Below are 16,563 nucleotides of genomic sequence, written 5' to 3' on the forward strand. Positions count from 1 at the left end.
TAGAAAAGGAGATTTACAGAGTCTTAAAGACTGTATTTGAAAATTAAAATTGGGTAAGGGGAATCCAATGAAGCTCTAAGAAACTAAGAAATAACAAAACAGAATATAAAAAATAAAAAAAATAGAACAGAAAGTGAAACATAAGAAAAACAACAGATATGGAGAACAGATCAAGAAGAGAAAATAAAAGAATAATTGGACCTTCTGAAAGCTGTGACTAAAGTGGTAGAACATATGGGGAAAGTAGAAATACAAAAAATTCTCCGATCACCAACCACCTCAAAGAGATCCCTTGTGAAAAACACATAGGAATGTTAATGCCAAATATGGAAATCCCCAGATCAAAGAGAAAATCTTGCAAGAAACAAGAAAAAAACAATTCAAATATGCTGAAGCTACAATTAGAATTGTCCAGGATTCATCAGCAGCCAAAATAAAAGATTGCAGGTCCAGTAATTATATATACCATTAATCAAAAGATCTAGGCCTATGGCCCAAAATATCATATACAGAAAAACTATCTACAATATTGATTGAAAAAATGGACATTCAAAAAACCTGCAGATTTTCAAGACTTTCTTTCAATCAAAGCCAAACTCAAAAGAAAATCTAATATGTGAGATATAATATATATCAAAGATCAATTTCAAGGAACTTAACATGGACATATTGTTTATGGTTTTTAATGGAAATGTATACCCATATAAAGTAATTTAGTAATCCTAAAGATGTGGTTGGGTTGAAAGTTTTTCCTCATTTATGACTTAGAATGTGAGGTCATTTGTCCTGGCTAATCAGGGGAAAGATCTGCCCTATAAGCAATGTTAGCCCAGGCTCTTATATAATTCTTGTCTTATATAATTCTTTAACTAGGCCTTGCCTCTCCTTGCCTGACTGCTTATGGGGAGGGAGATGCTATTTCTGGTGATATCATAATAAAATTTCTTTCTGCTTTTGCCTTGAAAAAGTTCTTTAATTTATTTGATTTATTTGAGCCAGTGGTCTTGTCCCACATACCAAGAAGGGTATAATATCCTCCAAAACCTATAAAGAAATAAGGGGGGGAGGGAGAGCAGCTAGAGAACATTGTACCTGGAGTCAGGAGGAGTTGAGTTCAAATCCTGCTTCAGAGACACTTAGCACAGTGCAAATCACTTAACCCTAACTGCTTTACCAAAAAAGAAAAAAAACAAAACAAAACACTTCTCCCCCTTAGAAATAAAGGGAGAGAGCAAAGCATGGGAGAAGACAAAGGAGGGATCCCTGGGTGAGGGAGGGGAGGTTAAGTAAAAGCAGGTTAAGGAGTAGAATTAAAGCAAAAAGTTAACAAGGATAGGAAAGTTGTGTGTTTGTGTGTCTGTGTGTGTGTGTTTGTATATGTGTGTTATGGGCCAGAACTCTGTACTTAAAACAAGGATTCTTACAAGGTGGTAAGTCAGCAGAATTGATGAGACAATGGTTATCTAATTTAACATGGTGCTTAATAGTTCTCTAAATTCAGTATGACTGAATTAATTTTACAACAAATATTGGTTTCCTAGTGATAAAATGATTGGTTTATACTCAGTGTAGAGCATATAAGCTGGGTCTCAGACTCAGATCCAGATTCATTCAGAGCCAGAGAAGACAGAGGACTGGAGGCCGAGCTCAAGCTCTCAGGGCCAAGGAGAGAGAGATTCATTTCCATCTTCATCAGCCTTGTGGTGGCTGGCCTGTCTTCCAACAATTTCTCCCCTGAAACCAAGTCCCCTCTGAAGGCCAGGAGAAACCTAGCTGAGCACCAGGCAAAGGAGACAATAAAGACTTTTAGACTTTAACACCTGGATATTCTTATGGTGATCACTCTACTGAAAAGAAGTTTGCTCAAAGACCTCCAGAAAACCAAACAGAACATTACATGTGTGTATGTGTCTATATATGTACATATAAATATATCCTTACTTAACTATAGCCTGCTTAGAAGTCTGGGAGGATGAAAGGGGAAAAAAAGGATAAAGTAAAAAACATACACAGCAGAAAATAAAAGAACAACCTACAAGGAAGTAAAGATGGACACTCATGAATATAATTTCTTCTACTATTATATTTACTTTCTTGAACCAGTAATTTATTTTTATATATTTTGAATCTTCCCCGATGTTCTGCTGGGCACAAGACAGTGTTCTGTTTTATCTTGTTTCATTCTAATTTCCTTTTCTTTTTTTTTTTTTTAATTCTTTTTTAAAATAATTTTTTTAAAAAGCAGTATTTTTTTTTTTTTAATGCCTCTCTTCTGGGCTAGAGAACTGATGTATTCTCATAGTTTTCCTGTCTCTAGTCACTGTTCTCCAATTTATGCTACAAACAACTCCCAAAATAATTTTTCTAATGCTCCAATACCTTAAGTGGCTCCCTGTTTTTCAAAGATGAAGTTCCTCAGTCTGACATTTAAGATGTCCACAGCCTGGCTGCAAACTACCTCTCCAACCTATTTCACATTATTCTACTTTATACATTTTATATTTTATCCAGAGAGTTAAGAGCTATCCTTGAACTTGACATTCCATCTCTTAATTCTAAGCATTTGCACACAATTTTCCTTGCCTAGAACCACCCCCTCCCCATTCCTAATTCTACCTCTCAGCGTACTTTTTTCTTCCTTCAAGGTTCAATTCATAAGACATTTCTTGATTTCTTGAAATTCCTTGGCCTCCTATATGTAAAGATAGCATTCTTCTACAAATTACTTATTTGTATATATAAATAACAACTTTAGACCTAAAGCTAGAAGAGACCTCAGAGGTTATCTTAATTCAAACTTCTCACTTTTATAGATTAGCAAACTGGGGCCAAGAGATGTTAAATAACTTGCATATTATATCTACATAATTATATGCTTAAGCTCTACTCAATACCTTACCTCCAAGAAGATGTAAGCTCCTTGGGGAAAGGGACTATTTTTATGTCACCAATACCTATTAGTGTTTTATAAAAAGCAGGGTTTAAGAAATAATTGTTGAATTCAATATGTGTATAGCTCCAGGAATAATGATGACAAAGAGAATAGAAATAGTCAGAATGGGGAAGTCCAGAGATGGCTTGTTATGCCACAATTTCCTTTAATTGTTCTGCCTTAATTTCCCCAAATTTTCCTGCTTCAGTTTCCCTTAATTGTTCTACCTCAGTTTCCTTGAGTTGCTCTGCCACAATCCCTCTGGTTGCAACCCCCGTTTCTGATCAATAGAACTGATATAAATTAGGACAGAGATAATTAGTCCTGACATGGCATTCCATGGAGCCATAAATTGTAGATAGGTTATTTAGAGATAGGTAAGCATAACTCCTATCTCAGACTCAGTGTCAGAACCAAATGTATGAGCCGTTCCTGAAAAGTTCCCCCTCACCAGTACTCTCACCCCTCCCTCCCTTCCTCCGGCCTTTGCCTCTCTTGATAGCTGGAGCCCTATAAAGAATCCCTGGAATTCTTCCCTCTTGCTGAATACTTTGAGACTCCAGATTGGGAAGTTAGGGGGCAGAGCCAAGATGGCGGAGAAGGCACACGCGACTTTCTAAGCTCCTCTCATTCCCCTCATAACCAACTATTTTATCCAGCCTCAGAAATAGCTCTTCACTGCTTAAATCCATGAAGATCAGAAGCATACAACTTACCTGCTGAAGTCAATCTGGAAGATGCCAGGAAAGGTTTGTCCTAAGGGGCCAGAAACAGACCAGCACAGGCAGTGAGAGACTAGCGTCCTGAGCAGACCAGGGGCGGGGGTGATCTCTGTGGCTAGAGAAGTCATAGAGACCACTCTGCTATAGGCTAACTGCTCTGCCTGATTACAAAGCAGTAACTGGCAGAGAAATTAAAGCCTGGAACAGAGGGTACTCTAAAAAATGCCAGAACCTAACAAGACCTGGCTGTAGCTACTCAAACCCGGAGGTGACTCAGGAGACTGAAACGCAGCCCTGCAGCCACATCCTGCAGTTCAGGGCTTTTGCAGGGGCAGTTACAAACCCACACGGCAGGGGGGGCACAGCCTGGGCAGCCTCTAATCAGCACAGTGGGGGGCTCAGCCTGGGGCAATAGAACTTCCCCAACAGGACTGTACTTCCTGGAGCAGAGACACTTCTGGTCCCTGCAAATCCATTCACTGCTCAACTGCTAATACCCACAGCCCCAGGGTGGGATTTGGCTTGGGATAGTGAAACTCTCACTGCTCAGCATCTAGCCCCAGGGCAGTCATTATCTCACACAGCGGGGTTCTTTTCAGGGCACTTTCCCAGCTCTGCCCTGCAGGCCTGAGTTACTTCCAGGTGGGCAACTCTTTCCCAGAGCACTCCAGTACCTCTCTGCTTTTTGCAGCCGGCTAGCAGGACAGCTACTGGTCCATACATCGCACTGCTCTGCAGAGGAAGCTGGTAACCTCCTGGCCCTGAAGGCAGACCCTAAAGGCTTTAACAAAATGAGTAAGAAAATCAAAAGGACAATTGATAGTTTCTACTCAGAAAGAGAATAACCCTGAAGAGACTAATAGCAGACAGTCTCCAATACAAAAGGCTCTCCTAGAAGAGACTATTAAAAACCAACTAGAAGAAAAATGGGGAAAGGAAAGAGAAGCTATGCAAGAGAGTACAGAAAAGACATATAACTCACTAAAAGAAAAACTTGATAAAGTGAAAAAAGAAAACAACTTCCTGAAAGGTGAACTGGAAAAGGTAAAAAACTCCCAAGAAGTGCAGGGAAACAGAATTTGTGAATTGGAAAAAGAAAATAACTCACTAAAAAAAAAATTTAGTGAAATAGAAAAAATTTCCATAGAGCAAAACGACTCATTTAAAAACTCAATTGGATATATACGAAAAGAAGTAAAAAAAAAAAAAAAAAAAAAAAAAAAAAAAAAAAAAAAGCTAATCAAGAAAATAACTCACTAAAAATCAGAACTGAACAAATAGAAATGACTGACTCATTGAGACAGGAAGAATCAGTCAAGCAAAACCAAAAAAAAATGAAAGACTGGAAAAAAAAGTCAAATATTTACTTGGAAAAACAACAGACCTGGAAAATAGACCTAGGAGAGATAACCTGAGGATCATTGGACTACCTGAAAATTATGATGAAAAAAAGAGCTTAGATACCATTTTACAGGAAATCATCAAAGAGAACTGCCCAGAAGTAATAGAACCAGAAGGTAAAATAGGCGTTGAAAGACTCCATCGAACACCTTCTGACAAAGACCCTAAAATAAAGACTCTGAGGAATATTGTGGCTAAACTTCAGAATTTTCAGACTAAAGAAAAAATTTTACAACCATCCAGGAAAAAACAGTTCAAATACCAAGGTGCCACAATAAGGGTCACACAAGATCTGGCTGCCTCAACATTAAAGAATCAAAGGGCCTGGAATTTGATATTCCCAAAGGCAAAAGAACTTGGAATGCAGCCAAGAATAAACTACCCAGCTAAGCTGAGCATTTTTTTTTCCATGGAAGAAGATGGACATTTAATGAAACAGAGCAATTCCATCTGTTTCTAAGGAAAAGATGAGACTCCAGTCCCATTCAGTCAGCTGGGGTCAACATGGATCTGGTTTTGCCCCCAGCACAATCTCTCCCTTTCAAATACCATATTAAAAACTGTCTAATCTCAAACTTGCCTCAGTTTTTTTCACAGCATTACAGGTTAACCATATTAACATATGAATCCAAAATGGAAGGAGCAAAGATGAGGATAAACCTTTAAAAAGACAGGTTATATGTTGAAAATGAGAGGCTTTATTTCTATCTTAAAGCAATTTGCCTTGAGTCTTATCTAGCTAAAAGTTCAGACTACAGAATATTCAAAAACTATGGACAGCCAGGTGGCACAGAGTGCTTGGGATGGAATCAGGAAGAGTTCCAACCTGGCCTCAGCCATTTCCCTAGCTGTTTGATCATGGGCAAGATACTTAACTCCTGTTTGCTTCAGTTTCTTCATTTGTAAAATGAAGATGATAATAGCAACTATCTTCTGGGTTATTGTCAGGATCAAAAGAAATTATTTTAAGGGCTTAGCACAGGCAGTCCTAAATGGTTTTATATAATGAATTCATTCTTGTGAAATACTGAGAATCAGTTTCTTTTACAAGAATCTGAGCTCCCAAACTCAAGAACTGTTCAGTGTTCTACAGCTTTCTGAATCCACTGCAAACAGCTGGCAGTATGCAACATACTGAGTAGGTGGGAAGAGAAGAGATCATGAAGCCCATGGGATGAGTTTAGATTTTCATTTCTGGAGGTTGTCTTAAGAGATTATGGAAATACAGCAATCATTGGGAGGGGATATTAACCCAGTCTCATTTGGTGCCTTGTTTTAATCCATGTAATGCTTCTCATTCCCTATAATGGGAGATCAGCAGGGTCTGATTAACATGAGAAAGGTCATTACTGATAAAGCATAACTCAGGAAGCTTGCATGCCACAGAGGTTCACAAAAGGGATCTCTAGCAACTTTCAAAGAGATAGGAAGGGGAAAATGTCCCAATTCAACCCCCCCAGACCTCTCCTTTGATCCACATCCTATTATACAAAATAGGTTCCTCACCTGAGGTGTTTGGAGAGAGGCTATACAGTGATTTTAAACTGCAATGCAATCAAAGACATGCAGATACATAAATAAATGTGAAGTGCAGAAAAATGTTCAGGGAGAGGAGGATGTCATCATTTCAGAAGGATCATAGCAACCTTTATGTCCATCTAATGTTTCCATCTGGGGCAGAGAGCTCCACCAACTTTCTGGTCCCCTACCTTATACACACAGCCTCTTTCAGCGGCTTGCTAACAGCCTTGTAATTTATTTAACAAGTATTAACTTATCACTAACCTTTTTCTAAAGGGCTATGTATCCACAAACCTGTGTCATTCAGAAAAAAAGAATGAAAAACAACAGTCTGTTTATGAATGTAAAGATGAAGACCAAGGAGGAAGGCAAAGACAAATCTGCCAATGCTACTTAATTAGCAAAGAATTAAACTGACCATAAACCATAAACCTTCACCAAGTTTACCCAATAATTTTAGAAAAATCACCACATAATGAAGCTTCAGTTTAGTATTCCAGATATAGGTCAGATGAATTCATTAATCATAGAAAACTATGTACTGCAAGAAAATTACATATTGAGAAAAAATTCTACTTTAGGAATATATTTTTGTGATAATACAGCCATTACTTCTACTATTCTGAGAAATAAGAGTACAGAGCTGTGTTAATAAAAAGCTCCATGCGTGAAAAGCTACAAGATATTAAATTAAAAGGCATTCAATAAGTTCCTCAATGTATTTATCTTGAAAGCACAGTCTTAAGTAGAAGTCAGAATGAAGACATTTTCCCACTGCTTTATTTTCTGACAGAAATGATAGGATCATAAATTTATATCTATATCATGCCCACTATCTATGGATGTCCCCCAGGGCTCCCTCTTAGATCTTTTCTCTTTTTTCCCCTCTATCTCACTTGGTGATCTCAACATCCCTCATGGATTCAATTATCACCTTTATGCAGATGATTCCTGGATCTCAAAGACATCTTATGCTCAACATGGCCAAAATTTGAACTTACTATTTTTCTCCCCAAATCATCTTTCTTGTTCCTAATTTCCCTACTACTATCAAGGATACTACCAAACTCTGAGTCACACAGATTTGAAACTTGGGAATCATTCTCCACTTTCCCCCCATATCCCATCAATTAACAAGTGCTGCTATTTCTATCTTTGTTATAACTCTTGAATATAATCCTTTATCTCCTCTTCTTACACTTCCACCACTATGATCCAGGTTATCATCAATAGACTACTGCAATAAATTTCTGGTTGATCTTTTTTTCCCTCAAATCTTTCTCCATTAAAGTACACTTTCAATTAAGTTGCCAAATTGACCTTCCTAAAGTACAAGTATGAAAATGTCAACTACCCATTGAATAAACTCCAATGGCTCCCTGGAACCTCCAGGATGACATATACAAATCCTTTGTTTGGTACTCAAAGTCCAACATACATCCAAAAAAAAAAAAAAAAAAAAAAAAGGAAAAGGAACTATTTATACAAAAATATTTATAGCAGTCATTCTTATGGTAGCAAAGAATTGGCAATTAGAGCCCATCAATTGAGGAATGATTAATCAAGCTATCTTGATAGTATATGATTGTAGTGGAAAATTATTAGGCTACAAGAAATGACAAGGAGGATGATTTCAGGAAAACCTGGGAAGACTTACATGAACTGAAGCATAGTGAAGTGAACAGAACCAGGAGAATGTACACAATAGCAATACTGTTCAATGAAAAACTTGTGAATGACTTAACTATTCTCAGCAATACAATGATTCAAGATAATCCCCAAGAAATAATAATGAAGCATACTATCTGTTTCTAGAGAAAGAACTAACATTTTTTAAATACAAATGGAAGAATGCCATTTTTCACTTTCTTTATTTCATTTTTTCCTTTTATTTGAGTTTTCTTGTGCCAAATGACTTAACACAGAAATGTTTTATACAGTTGCACATGTATAACCTATATTTAATTGCTTATAATCTCAAGGAATGGGAAGAGAAAGAAAAGAGGGAGGGCTAGAACTTGAAACTCAAAACTTTAAATAAAAATATTAGAAAAAAAAATTTAAATAGCCCATCATATGAACTTGTCTCTTTTCAATAATGAAGTGATTCAAGGCAATTTCAACAGACTTGGGAAAGAAATAACCATCCACATCCAGAGAGAGAACTATGGAAGCTATAAATACTTGTTGATTGATTGAGCTGAACAAGAACTTAGTAATCATTTAATTCAGCCTCCTCATTTTACAAATGAAGTTGAAGTGCCCAGGTGAGAGAAAAACAGGGCAGCCAAAATAATGAAGTTTTAAGAGCGTTTATTGCTAGCTAGCGAATGAACCCCAACACCAAAACTGGAGAGGTCAGTAATGAGTGGCCTCAGGGTCATATATTTATAGAAAGAAGAGAGAGACATCAAAATGTTTCTTGATACATTTGTCATAATAAAGGAATTTCTATTCTAAACAGGAGGCAAAAAAAGTTATCACTCTAAGGGGGTCATTCTCAGGCAGCAGCAAGCAGCATTTCTTTAAGCTTATCAGGTTGTCAAGGTCTCAGGACTCTCAGGACAATCCATCTGGATTGTTAAATATACCATCTGCATTAGGGAGTGAGAGTGAAGACCTATAGTAATAAACTTCTAACTACAAAGATTCAAGATTATGTTTCTCACGTTCCCATTTGGGGGGCTTTTCCACTTCAAAGTAACTGAAACCAAAGTAGCTTTTTGCAGTTCCTCAAAGGACACTCCATCACTAAACTCAGAGCATTTTCAATGGTTATCTTCCATGCATGGAATGCTCTCCTTCTTCATTTCTAATTGCTGACTTCCTTGGCTTCCTTTAAGTTCTAGCAGAAATTCTATCTTCTACAATAATCTTTTCCCAATTCTTAATTCTGTGTCTTCCCCTTGTTATTTCCTATTTATTCTGTATATAGTTTGTTTGTACATAGCTGTTTGCTCCTTGAGGGTAGGCATCTTCTATTTTATTTTATTTTGCCTTTCTTTGGATTCCCCAGTGCTTAATACAGTGTCTGAAATACTCTTACTAAATATTTTAGTGATTGACTGAAATGACTTGCCAAATGTCATACCATATTAAATAGAAAACTTGGAATTTGAACCTAATTCCTCTGAGTGAATATCAGTATTCTTTAGTCGGCTGTTATCTTTTTGAAGAGCCCTTTCTCATTGTTGAGGCTTGAATATAACCAAGAACTTTGGCAACACTGTTCCTTTGGCCAGAAAGGATAATTTGGAAGGAGGTCCCAAGAAAAATTTAGCAAAGGGTCCCCTTCCTCATTCCCTCCTAGGCCTCCTTCATTTGTTAGCCCTTTCACCCTCTAGAGGGCTGCCAGAAAAATAATTATAGCCATAGCTCAAGGCTTAATTGGAGTTAGGCCACTGACACTTTATTTTCTCTCTTATGATTTAGTGGAATAATACTTGGGAGAAAAAGGAAATAGGGCATTGTGTGTTTGCGACATCCAGATGTTTCCATAAAAATAGAGATAACTGAGCAGAAGCATTAAGAATCTCACTGAAGGATGAAACAGGAAGAAAAAGACACTTATTTCAACACAAATAACTTTGACAATTCGCAAACTGGCATGACTAAGCCATGAAAGACAAGTGAAAGGCAGAAAACGATGACATTGGCACAGTAAATATCTGTCTCAAATCTGCCCAATACCAGCATTAACTCTTCTAATCTTTCAACTTCATGATCCCAGTTCCAAAAAGCTGAAAGATAAAAGGCCTCTCATTTGCTAGAAAAAAATCACGATGGGTCAATCATTTCAGCTCATTGTGGACATCCCAAAGACAAAAATGCATGACTAACATGAACTTCTATAGTAGCTTTCAAGGTTCTTGTGGTTGCTAAGCCTCTGAAAAGTTGAAACACTCCAATTCATATTATTCTGGGAGGAAGGGCTAAGAGTTTTAAAATCATCTCAGAAATCTTTTCAAGATACACATTCAGAAATGATAGACTGGAAGTAGGAGGATTAAACTGAGCACCCCACTATCTCTTACTAATAAGCTTTTCCATATTCTATCTTTGCCATCATGCTGACAACTCCACAGCATGGATGAGATCCTCAAGATGGACTTCCTGATACAGATTCTCCTCCCCTATTAGAGATCCTCAAGATGGACTTCCTGATACAGATTCTCCTACCCTACTACAGCCAGAGGGATCCTGTTATGATGTTACATAGGGCAAAGCAAAGGAACCTGATCTGGAACTCATTTATATCTTACTGATAATACTGAGGCAACCTATCATGAGTTCCCTCATCATCTTCTTCCAAACCTCACTCTATTTTCATTTATTCTCTTCTCTTTTGCCACAGAAGAAGAGGTTATCTTTTTCTTTGTCAAGGGCAATCTCTCTACTAAAACTCTTGATCCCATGTTCTTCAAGAGTTTTACCAATAAATCTACTTGTCTTCTACTAATTATTAATTCCTTGCTCTTAACCATTTCTTCCAGCTTTCATCCTAAATCTCTCCTCTTTTTCAGGGCTACACTCCTAGAAAAGTGAGTTATGATTACTGACTTAGTTTACTACTTATTTACTTTTCAACTCCTTGATAATGAATTCCACCACTCTTGAAATTGCTTCCTCACAGATCCCCACAACCTCTTAATTGCCAAATCTCCTGCCCTATTCAGTCCCCATTTTTCTTTACCTTTCCACACCAGCTGAAACTGCTAACCATTCTCTCTTCCCAGATGTGCTCTCTTTTACTGGATTTCAAGATACTCTTCTCTTATTTTTTTTCCTACTGTTTAGTGGGTCCTTCTCAAGTCTTATTCATGGTTCAGTTCTCCTCCTGACCCTCCCCCCCCACATGTGAGTGCTCTAATCTAGGGTCTCTTCTCTGTCTATGCTCTCTACCTTTAATAAACTCATCCCTTCCATCTCATTTCCTGAAGATGGCACTGTGCTGACTGCCTCAAGACCCAGAATATTTGAAGGCATACAAAGGAATAAAAGACTTATTGCTTTATGATCATTATATAGCATTCAGTAGACAGGAATTCCATTGATTTATTCTATCAACAAATTTATCTTAGATACATCCTGGAGATAAGCAATAAGCTGGGTTCAAAACTGGATTGGAAGAAACAGGTTGATTTACTTATGAGAGAGTGCCCAGTACTTTCTATGATCCAAGGTGCTCTCAAAACAATGTTTTTAATGTTTTACCCATAGTTCTACTACCAAATCTTTCAGTAATGCTATCTGGCTGTAAATTGTGAAATACCAGAATGTCAGAAGAATCAAAATTACAGGTGCCCCAAAGTGTAATGGAGAAGCAAATAATGTATATAAACAGCATCATACTATCAATAATGACCTACATCCAAAAAAATGGCTTGAAAAGCCCTCAACCAGAAAATGTACAAGAAGAGGAAGTTGGTCATATAACAAGACCCAGCACTAAAACATGAACAGCTCAAGTGCTGCAAGAGTATCCATGAATTATTCAAAGACCTAGAAGAAGATCTGTGTGTAACAAGTCTCCTTTCGGTTCTATTTCCTCAATACCTCTCACATTCTCTTTCCCTCTCCCCACGCTACTACCACATTTATTCAGAATTTTATTACTGACACAGCTCCTTAATAGGGTTTTCCCATCTTTGATTATAGTCTTTGCATTGCTGCCAAAAGAATCTTTCATGAGGCTGACGTACACTCCACTAGATAAAAACTTTCAGTGGCTGCCTACTGCCTCTTGTGGAATACATAAACTCCTTAACCTGGCATTTTAAAGCCCTCTATAAAGCAACTCCAATACACTTTTTAAGCCCAATTTCAGAATACTCTATATTCCAGTAAAACTGAGGAACTACTAATATTCAAGATGCTGCCTCTCACCTCTGTGCATATATGCACATGTCCCATGACTGGAAATAAACTTCCTCCTCACAACACTTCTGTTTCATCAAGGATCCGTAAATCTTCCACTTTCTTTGTGAAGTTTTCCCTACTGAAGGTTTTTTCTTCCTTTTCAATTTTCTTAGAGCACTTTAGATCTTGGTTACCATTCTATTCTACCATGAATTGTATTTACTTGTGGATATGTCATATGGCTCCCAAACAGAGCATAAGTTTTTTGAAGGCAAGGAGGATTCTTAGGTTTTCTCTTAATAATTTGCATTTATATAGAACTTTTAAGATTTACAATGAGATAAAGCAAAATTTTTTGCAATAATTACTATTCCCATTTACAGACAAAGAAATTGAAAGGATCACAAAAGTAGTAAGTATTGGATCTGGGTTTCAAAACTAGATTGTTTGACTCCAAATGCTTTTTCCAGAATATCTGGAAAGCATATCTTTCCAGCATAATTACTTCCCTAATAATAAAAATAATAAATTTTCATTAAGTTGCACAGGAGCAAAAGGACTGGATTTGGCGTCACAGATGGGCTCTAGTCTCAACTTGGCCATCAACTCCCTGTATGGATATTTTGGCAAATTAACTTCAATATTCTGGGATTCCATTTGCTTATGGGTACTTTGAAGACATTTGATTATATCTTTAGGACTAATTCCAATTCTTATATTTTCTACTTCTAGGATTCCTAACAATGGTATACTCAGTTAAGTTTCAAGGATAAGAAAAATGGCATTCCTCCACTGTTATCTTCCTCCTTTTAGGAGCTTTATAAGCTCCTTGGGAAGCAGTGACTGGCTATATAATGAGAGGTGAGGAATTAATGAGAAATAGGGGAGGGAACTGTGGTTCAAGATAGAAAATAGAATGCTGCCTTTGGAGTTGCCAAGAGGTGTCTACTAATTCATGTATCCATTCTTGCAAGAATGTAAAATAAGTCTTTCCTGCATTCAAAAACAAAACAAAACAAAAACAAAACAAAGAGAAAGGAAAAAGAAAAGTGGCATTGTCCTGGCATTGATATCGCCAAAAATATGGTAGAGGTTATAAAGCACTTGCAGAAGGCTTCGTCTTCTTTCCAAGATATCCAGGAAAAATGATAAAGAACAACTAGGAATAAGAAGGTCAGCAGCTAGCCCAGAAACCAAAGGAAAGAAGAGCAGCAAAGCAGAATATGAAGAAAGCATAAAGGGATGTGATCAAGGAAACAGGCCCCAGATGGAAAGAAACTGCCGGGAAAGCCGAAATAACGACATGAATAAATAATACAACATAAATTATACCCACGTGCACTTTCGTGCTTTTGTGCAAAGCCTGGTTCTTCCACCAAACACCCACATTTGTCATACTGTCTTTGGGTCACTAGGGGATATTTGGGAGAAGACAATCTGTAATTCCTGGTTCTTGTAGAAAATCACATTTATCATATGGTTTCACTACAGTATCTGGTTTATTTGTTAGGTGCAGATATGCATTTATTTAGTGAGATTTATAAAACTGTGCTCACTGCAAAATGCCCCTAGAGACAGGTAAGGCAGACCAATGTTCAGGGCAATCTTGTTAGCACATCTTAGCCTCTGTCTTACCCGACTCTCTCTTCTCCCCTCCATATATTGCACTTCTGGCATTTCCTCTAAGATGGTTAAGAGCTGTAGTAAATGATGTGTTTATATATATATATATATATATATATATATATATATATATATATATATATATATATATATATAAAAAACCCAACATACATATACCCCACCTCAATTCTGTGACAACCTGGAATATGAAAAACATTACAAATGTACATTATTATTACTGGAGTGTCTAGAGAGCCTACATCTGGAACTAAATTAATTTATCCATCTGTTGGATTTGCATCTTTTTTTTCAACTTTAATTTTTCAGTTGCTTGAAAGAATAATTTAATAACTATCAGGAAACTGAAGAGTCATATGTAGGAAAGGGGAATGACTTGAGACATTTTTGATTCTGATCTATCTTCCTTAAATGGTGCTCTCCTGTCCATTTGCAAACATCTCCTCTTACCATGACTGTAATTTTTTTTGACCCCTTTCATTGGGTAGTTTTTCTGAATTCCCTTAAATTTCTGTGAGAAATTCTTTACCTGAATTTCAGCCCTCTTCTTGTCTGTTGCATTAGGGGACTGATATTACCTGATCCCAAAAGTTTCATTTGTTTTTGTTTACCACACACAAAAAAATGCAAAAGACCTGTTTTCTGGGATCCATGAGTCATTCAATGAGTAACAAGGTATTTGGGGGCAGGGAAGGAAGCAAGGGTAACTTTCAGGCAGCCTACTGACATAAGCCCTAGTAAGTAGCAAAAGTGCTGCAACAAATACTCTCTTACTCAATAGCAAAAAAATGAATAGGACGATATTCTGAACGTTCAATATGATGAATTCTCATGAAATACTATTTTTGATTCAGTAGGACAATTTATCTCAATTGCAGAAAAATAGCCTTAAAACAACAGCAATATTCCATATAAACAAGCCTAGAGAGACCCAGCTGAGTCCTAGAACCCATTTACATTCCTTACCTGATATTGACTAATGCATGGGTCACCTTGCTGGCTGCTTCTTTCCATTGGCCTGTGTTGGTTGAAATCCTCAGGACTAAAGGAAAGAAAGAACACAGAACTGTATAACCCATAGGTAACAAAAAACCCAAATCCAATCAAACAAACAAAAAACAACAACAACCCAAGAAGAGGGATTAAAATGCTTCCTGAGCAGAGATGCTCAAATAAGACATTTTATTGAAGAGAGCTTTCTTTTTATATTGCCCAAGAGTCTAGTTGCATAGAATCACATATATAATCACTCCAATTCAAGATGGTTCTTTTCCTCTTCCTCTCTTTGGGATCTCCTTTCTTTGGCCTCCTGAGTCAACTATAATAAGAGCTAATACATCACATCATAGCTGACATTTAAAGCTATTTTTCTTCCCAGATTGCTGCTAGTTTCTGTCAAAGCCCTCTTTGGTCAGAAGGAATAAACAGGGGCATTTGAAATTTCCCTAATTATTTTTTCCTAATAATCCATTAAGGAAAAATGAAATGAAGAAAAAATGCTTATTGTCCAGATTGTGTGCAGTTGGAAAGAAGCTGCTCTCCAACACAAAATCCCAGCTTTTTAATGCCAATGTTCTTCTATTGATGCCAGGTGGTTGCAAATCTTAAAACCCCACAACCTCTGAAATCAAAATTCCCTAATGGCAATGGTGAAAATGTGGCTGTATCTGATCTAAGTTGGTTTGTACCATATTTCTAATAATGTCCCATCTATAAGAACTGGTACAAGGGATATAATCCAGGCAGGTCTGATCAAAAAAGGATGTTGATCGATGAGAACTAACAGACAGGCAGCCCAAATACTGTACGAGTACCCATAACAATATGGTAAAGATCTAGCAGAAGACCTCCAGATCATGGACATTAGCACAGGCTGAAGAAGCATAAGTGTATTATATTCTATTATGTGAAATACCCACAACAACTGAAGATGATGCATCTACTGAAGAAGTATAAATTATTTTCTTTTTTTCCCCTTGTCATTTGGGTCTTACCCCTTAAACATTCACTGGGAACCTGAGATGAACTTCTTGTATTGGTCCCTCTACCCACTTGCAGAGCAGAGTAATGAGAATTCCTTTACTTCCTCTTATTAGATCTAAACTCCTGCCCTATTCATCTAGTCTCAACAAGCATTTGCTTGAAAAATGTTTTCAAGCACAACATTTCCTCTGACAGCTTCATATTCATAAGGCTCTCCCTCCATAGTCAACATCACCTGGAGTTCTCTGTAAACAGACAGGATCCCTTTAGCCTAGCTCATTCCATATTGCAGGCATGAAGTATTCTTCAAAAAAATAAATGTGTAGAGAAGAGTCAACATTTAATACCTGTGCTATAATTTTGTCATTTCTAAAGAGGAAAAAAAGGGTGGAGCCCAAATCACAAGAATTTTGATAGCTGCCACTGATATTCAAAGTATTAGGGTTAGGATCAAACTTATTTAATGGGAAGCTGCCATAAATCCTAGCACATTTTTATCAATGC

At 37.1% G+C, this 16,563-nt stretch overlaps 1 protein-coding gene across 7 annotated transcripts in view; it reads right to left on the reverse strand.

Annotated features, from left to right (window-relative positions):
* ARMH3 (armadillo like helical domain containing 3) overlaps window positions 1-16,563 on the reverse strand; it is a 217,773-nt gene that overhangs the window by 87,971 nt on the left and 113,239 nt on the right. For all 7 annotated transcript variants that reach the window (XM_031955731.1, XM_031955728.1, XM_031955730.1 and 4 more), the window contains one exon: window positions 15,043-15,118. In XM_031955731.1, coding sequence (XP_031811591.1) covers window positions 15,043-15,118 — 76 coding nt within the window. The remainder of the gene's footprint in view (window positions 1-15,042; window positions 15,119-16,563) is intronic.

This window comes from Sarcophilus harrisii, chromosome 2 (assembly GCF_902635505.1).
Source record: "Sarcophilus harrisii chromosome 2, mSarHar1.11, whole genome shotgun sequence".
Lineage (NCBI taxonomy): Eukaryota > Metazoa > Chordata > Mammalia > Dasyuromorphia > Dasyuridae > Sarcophilus > Sarcophilus harrisii.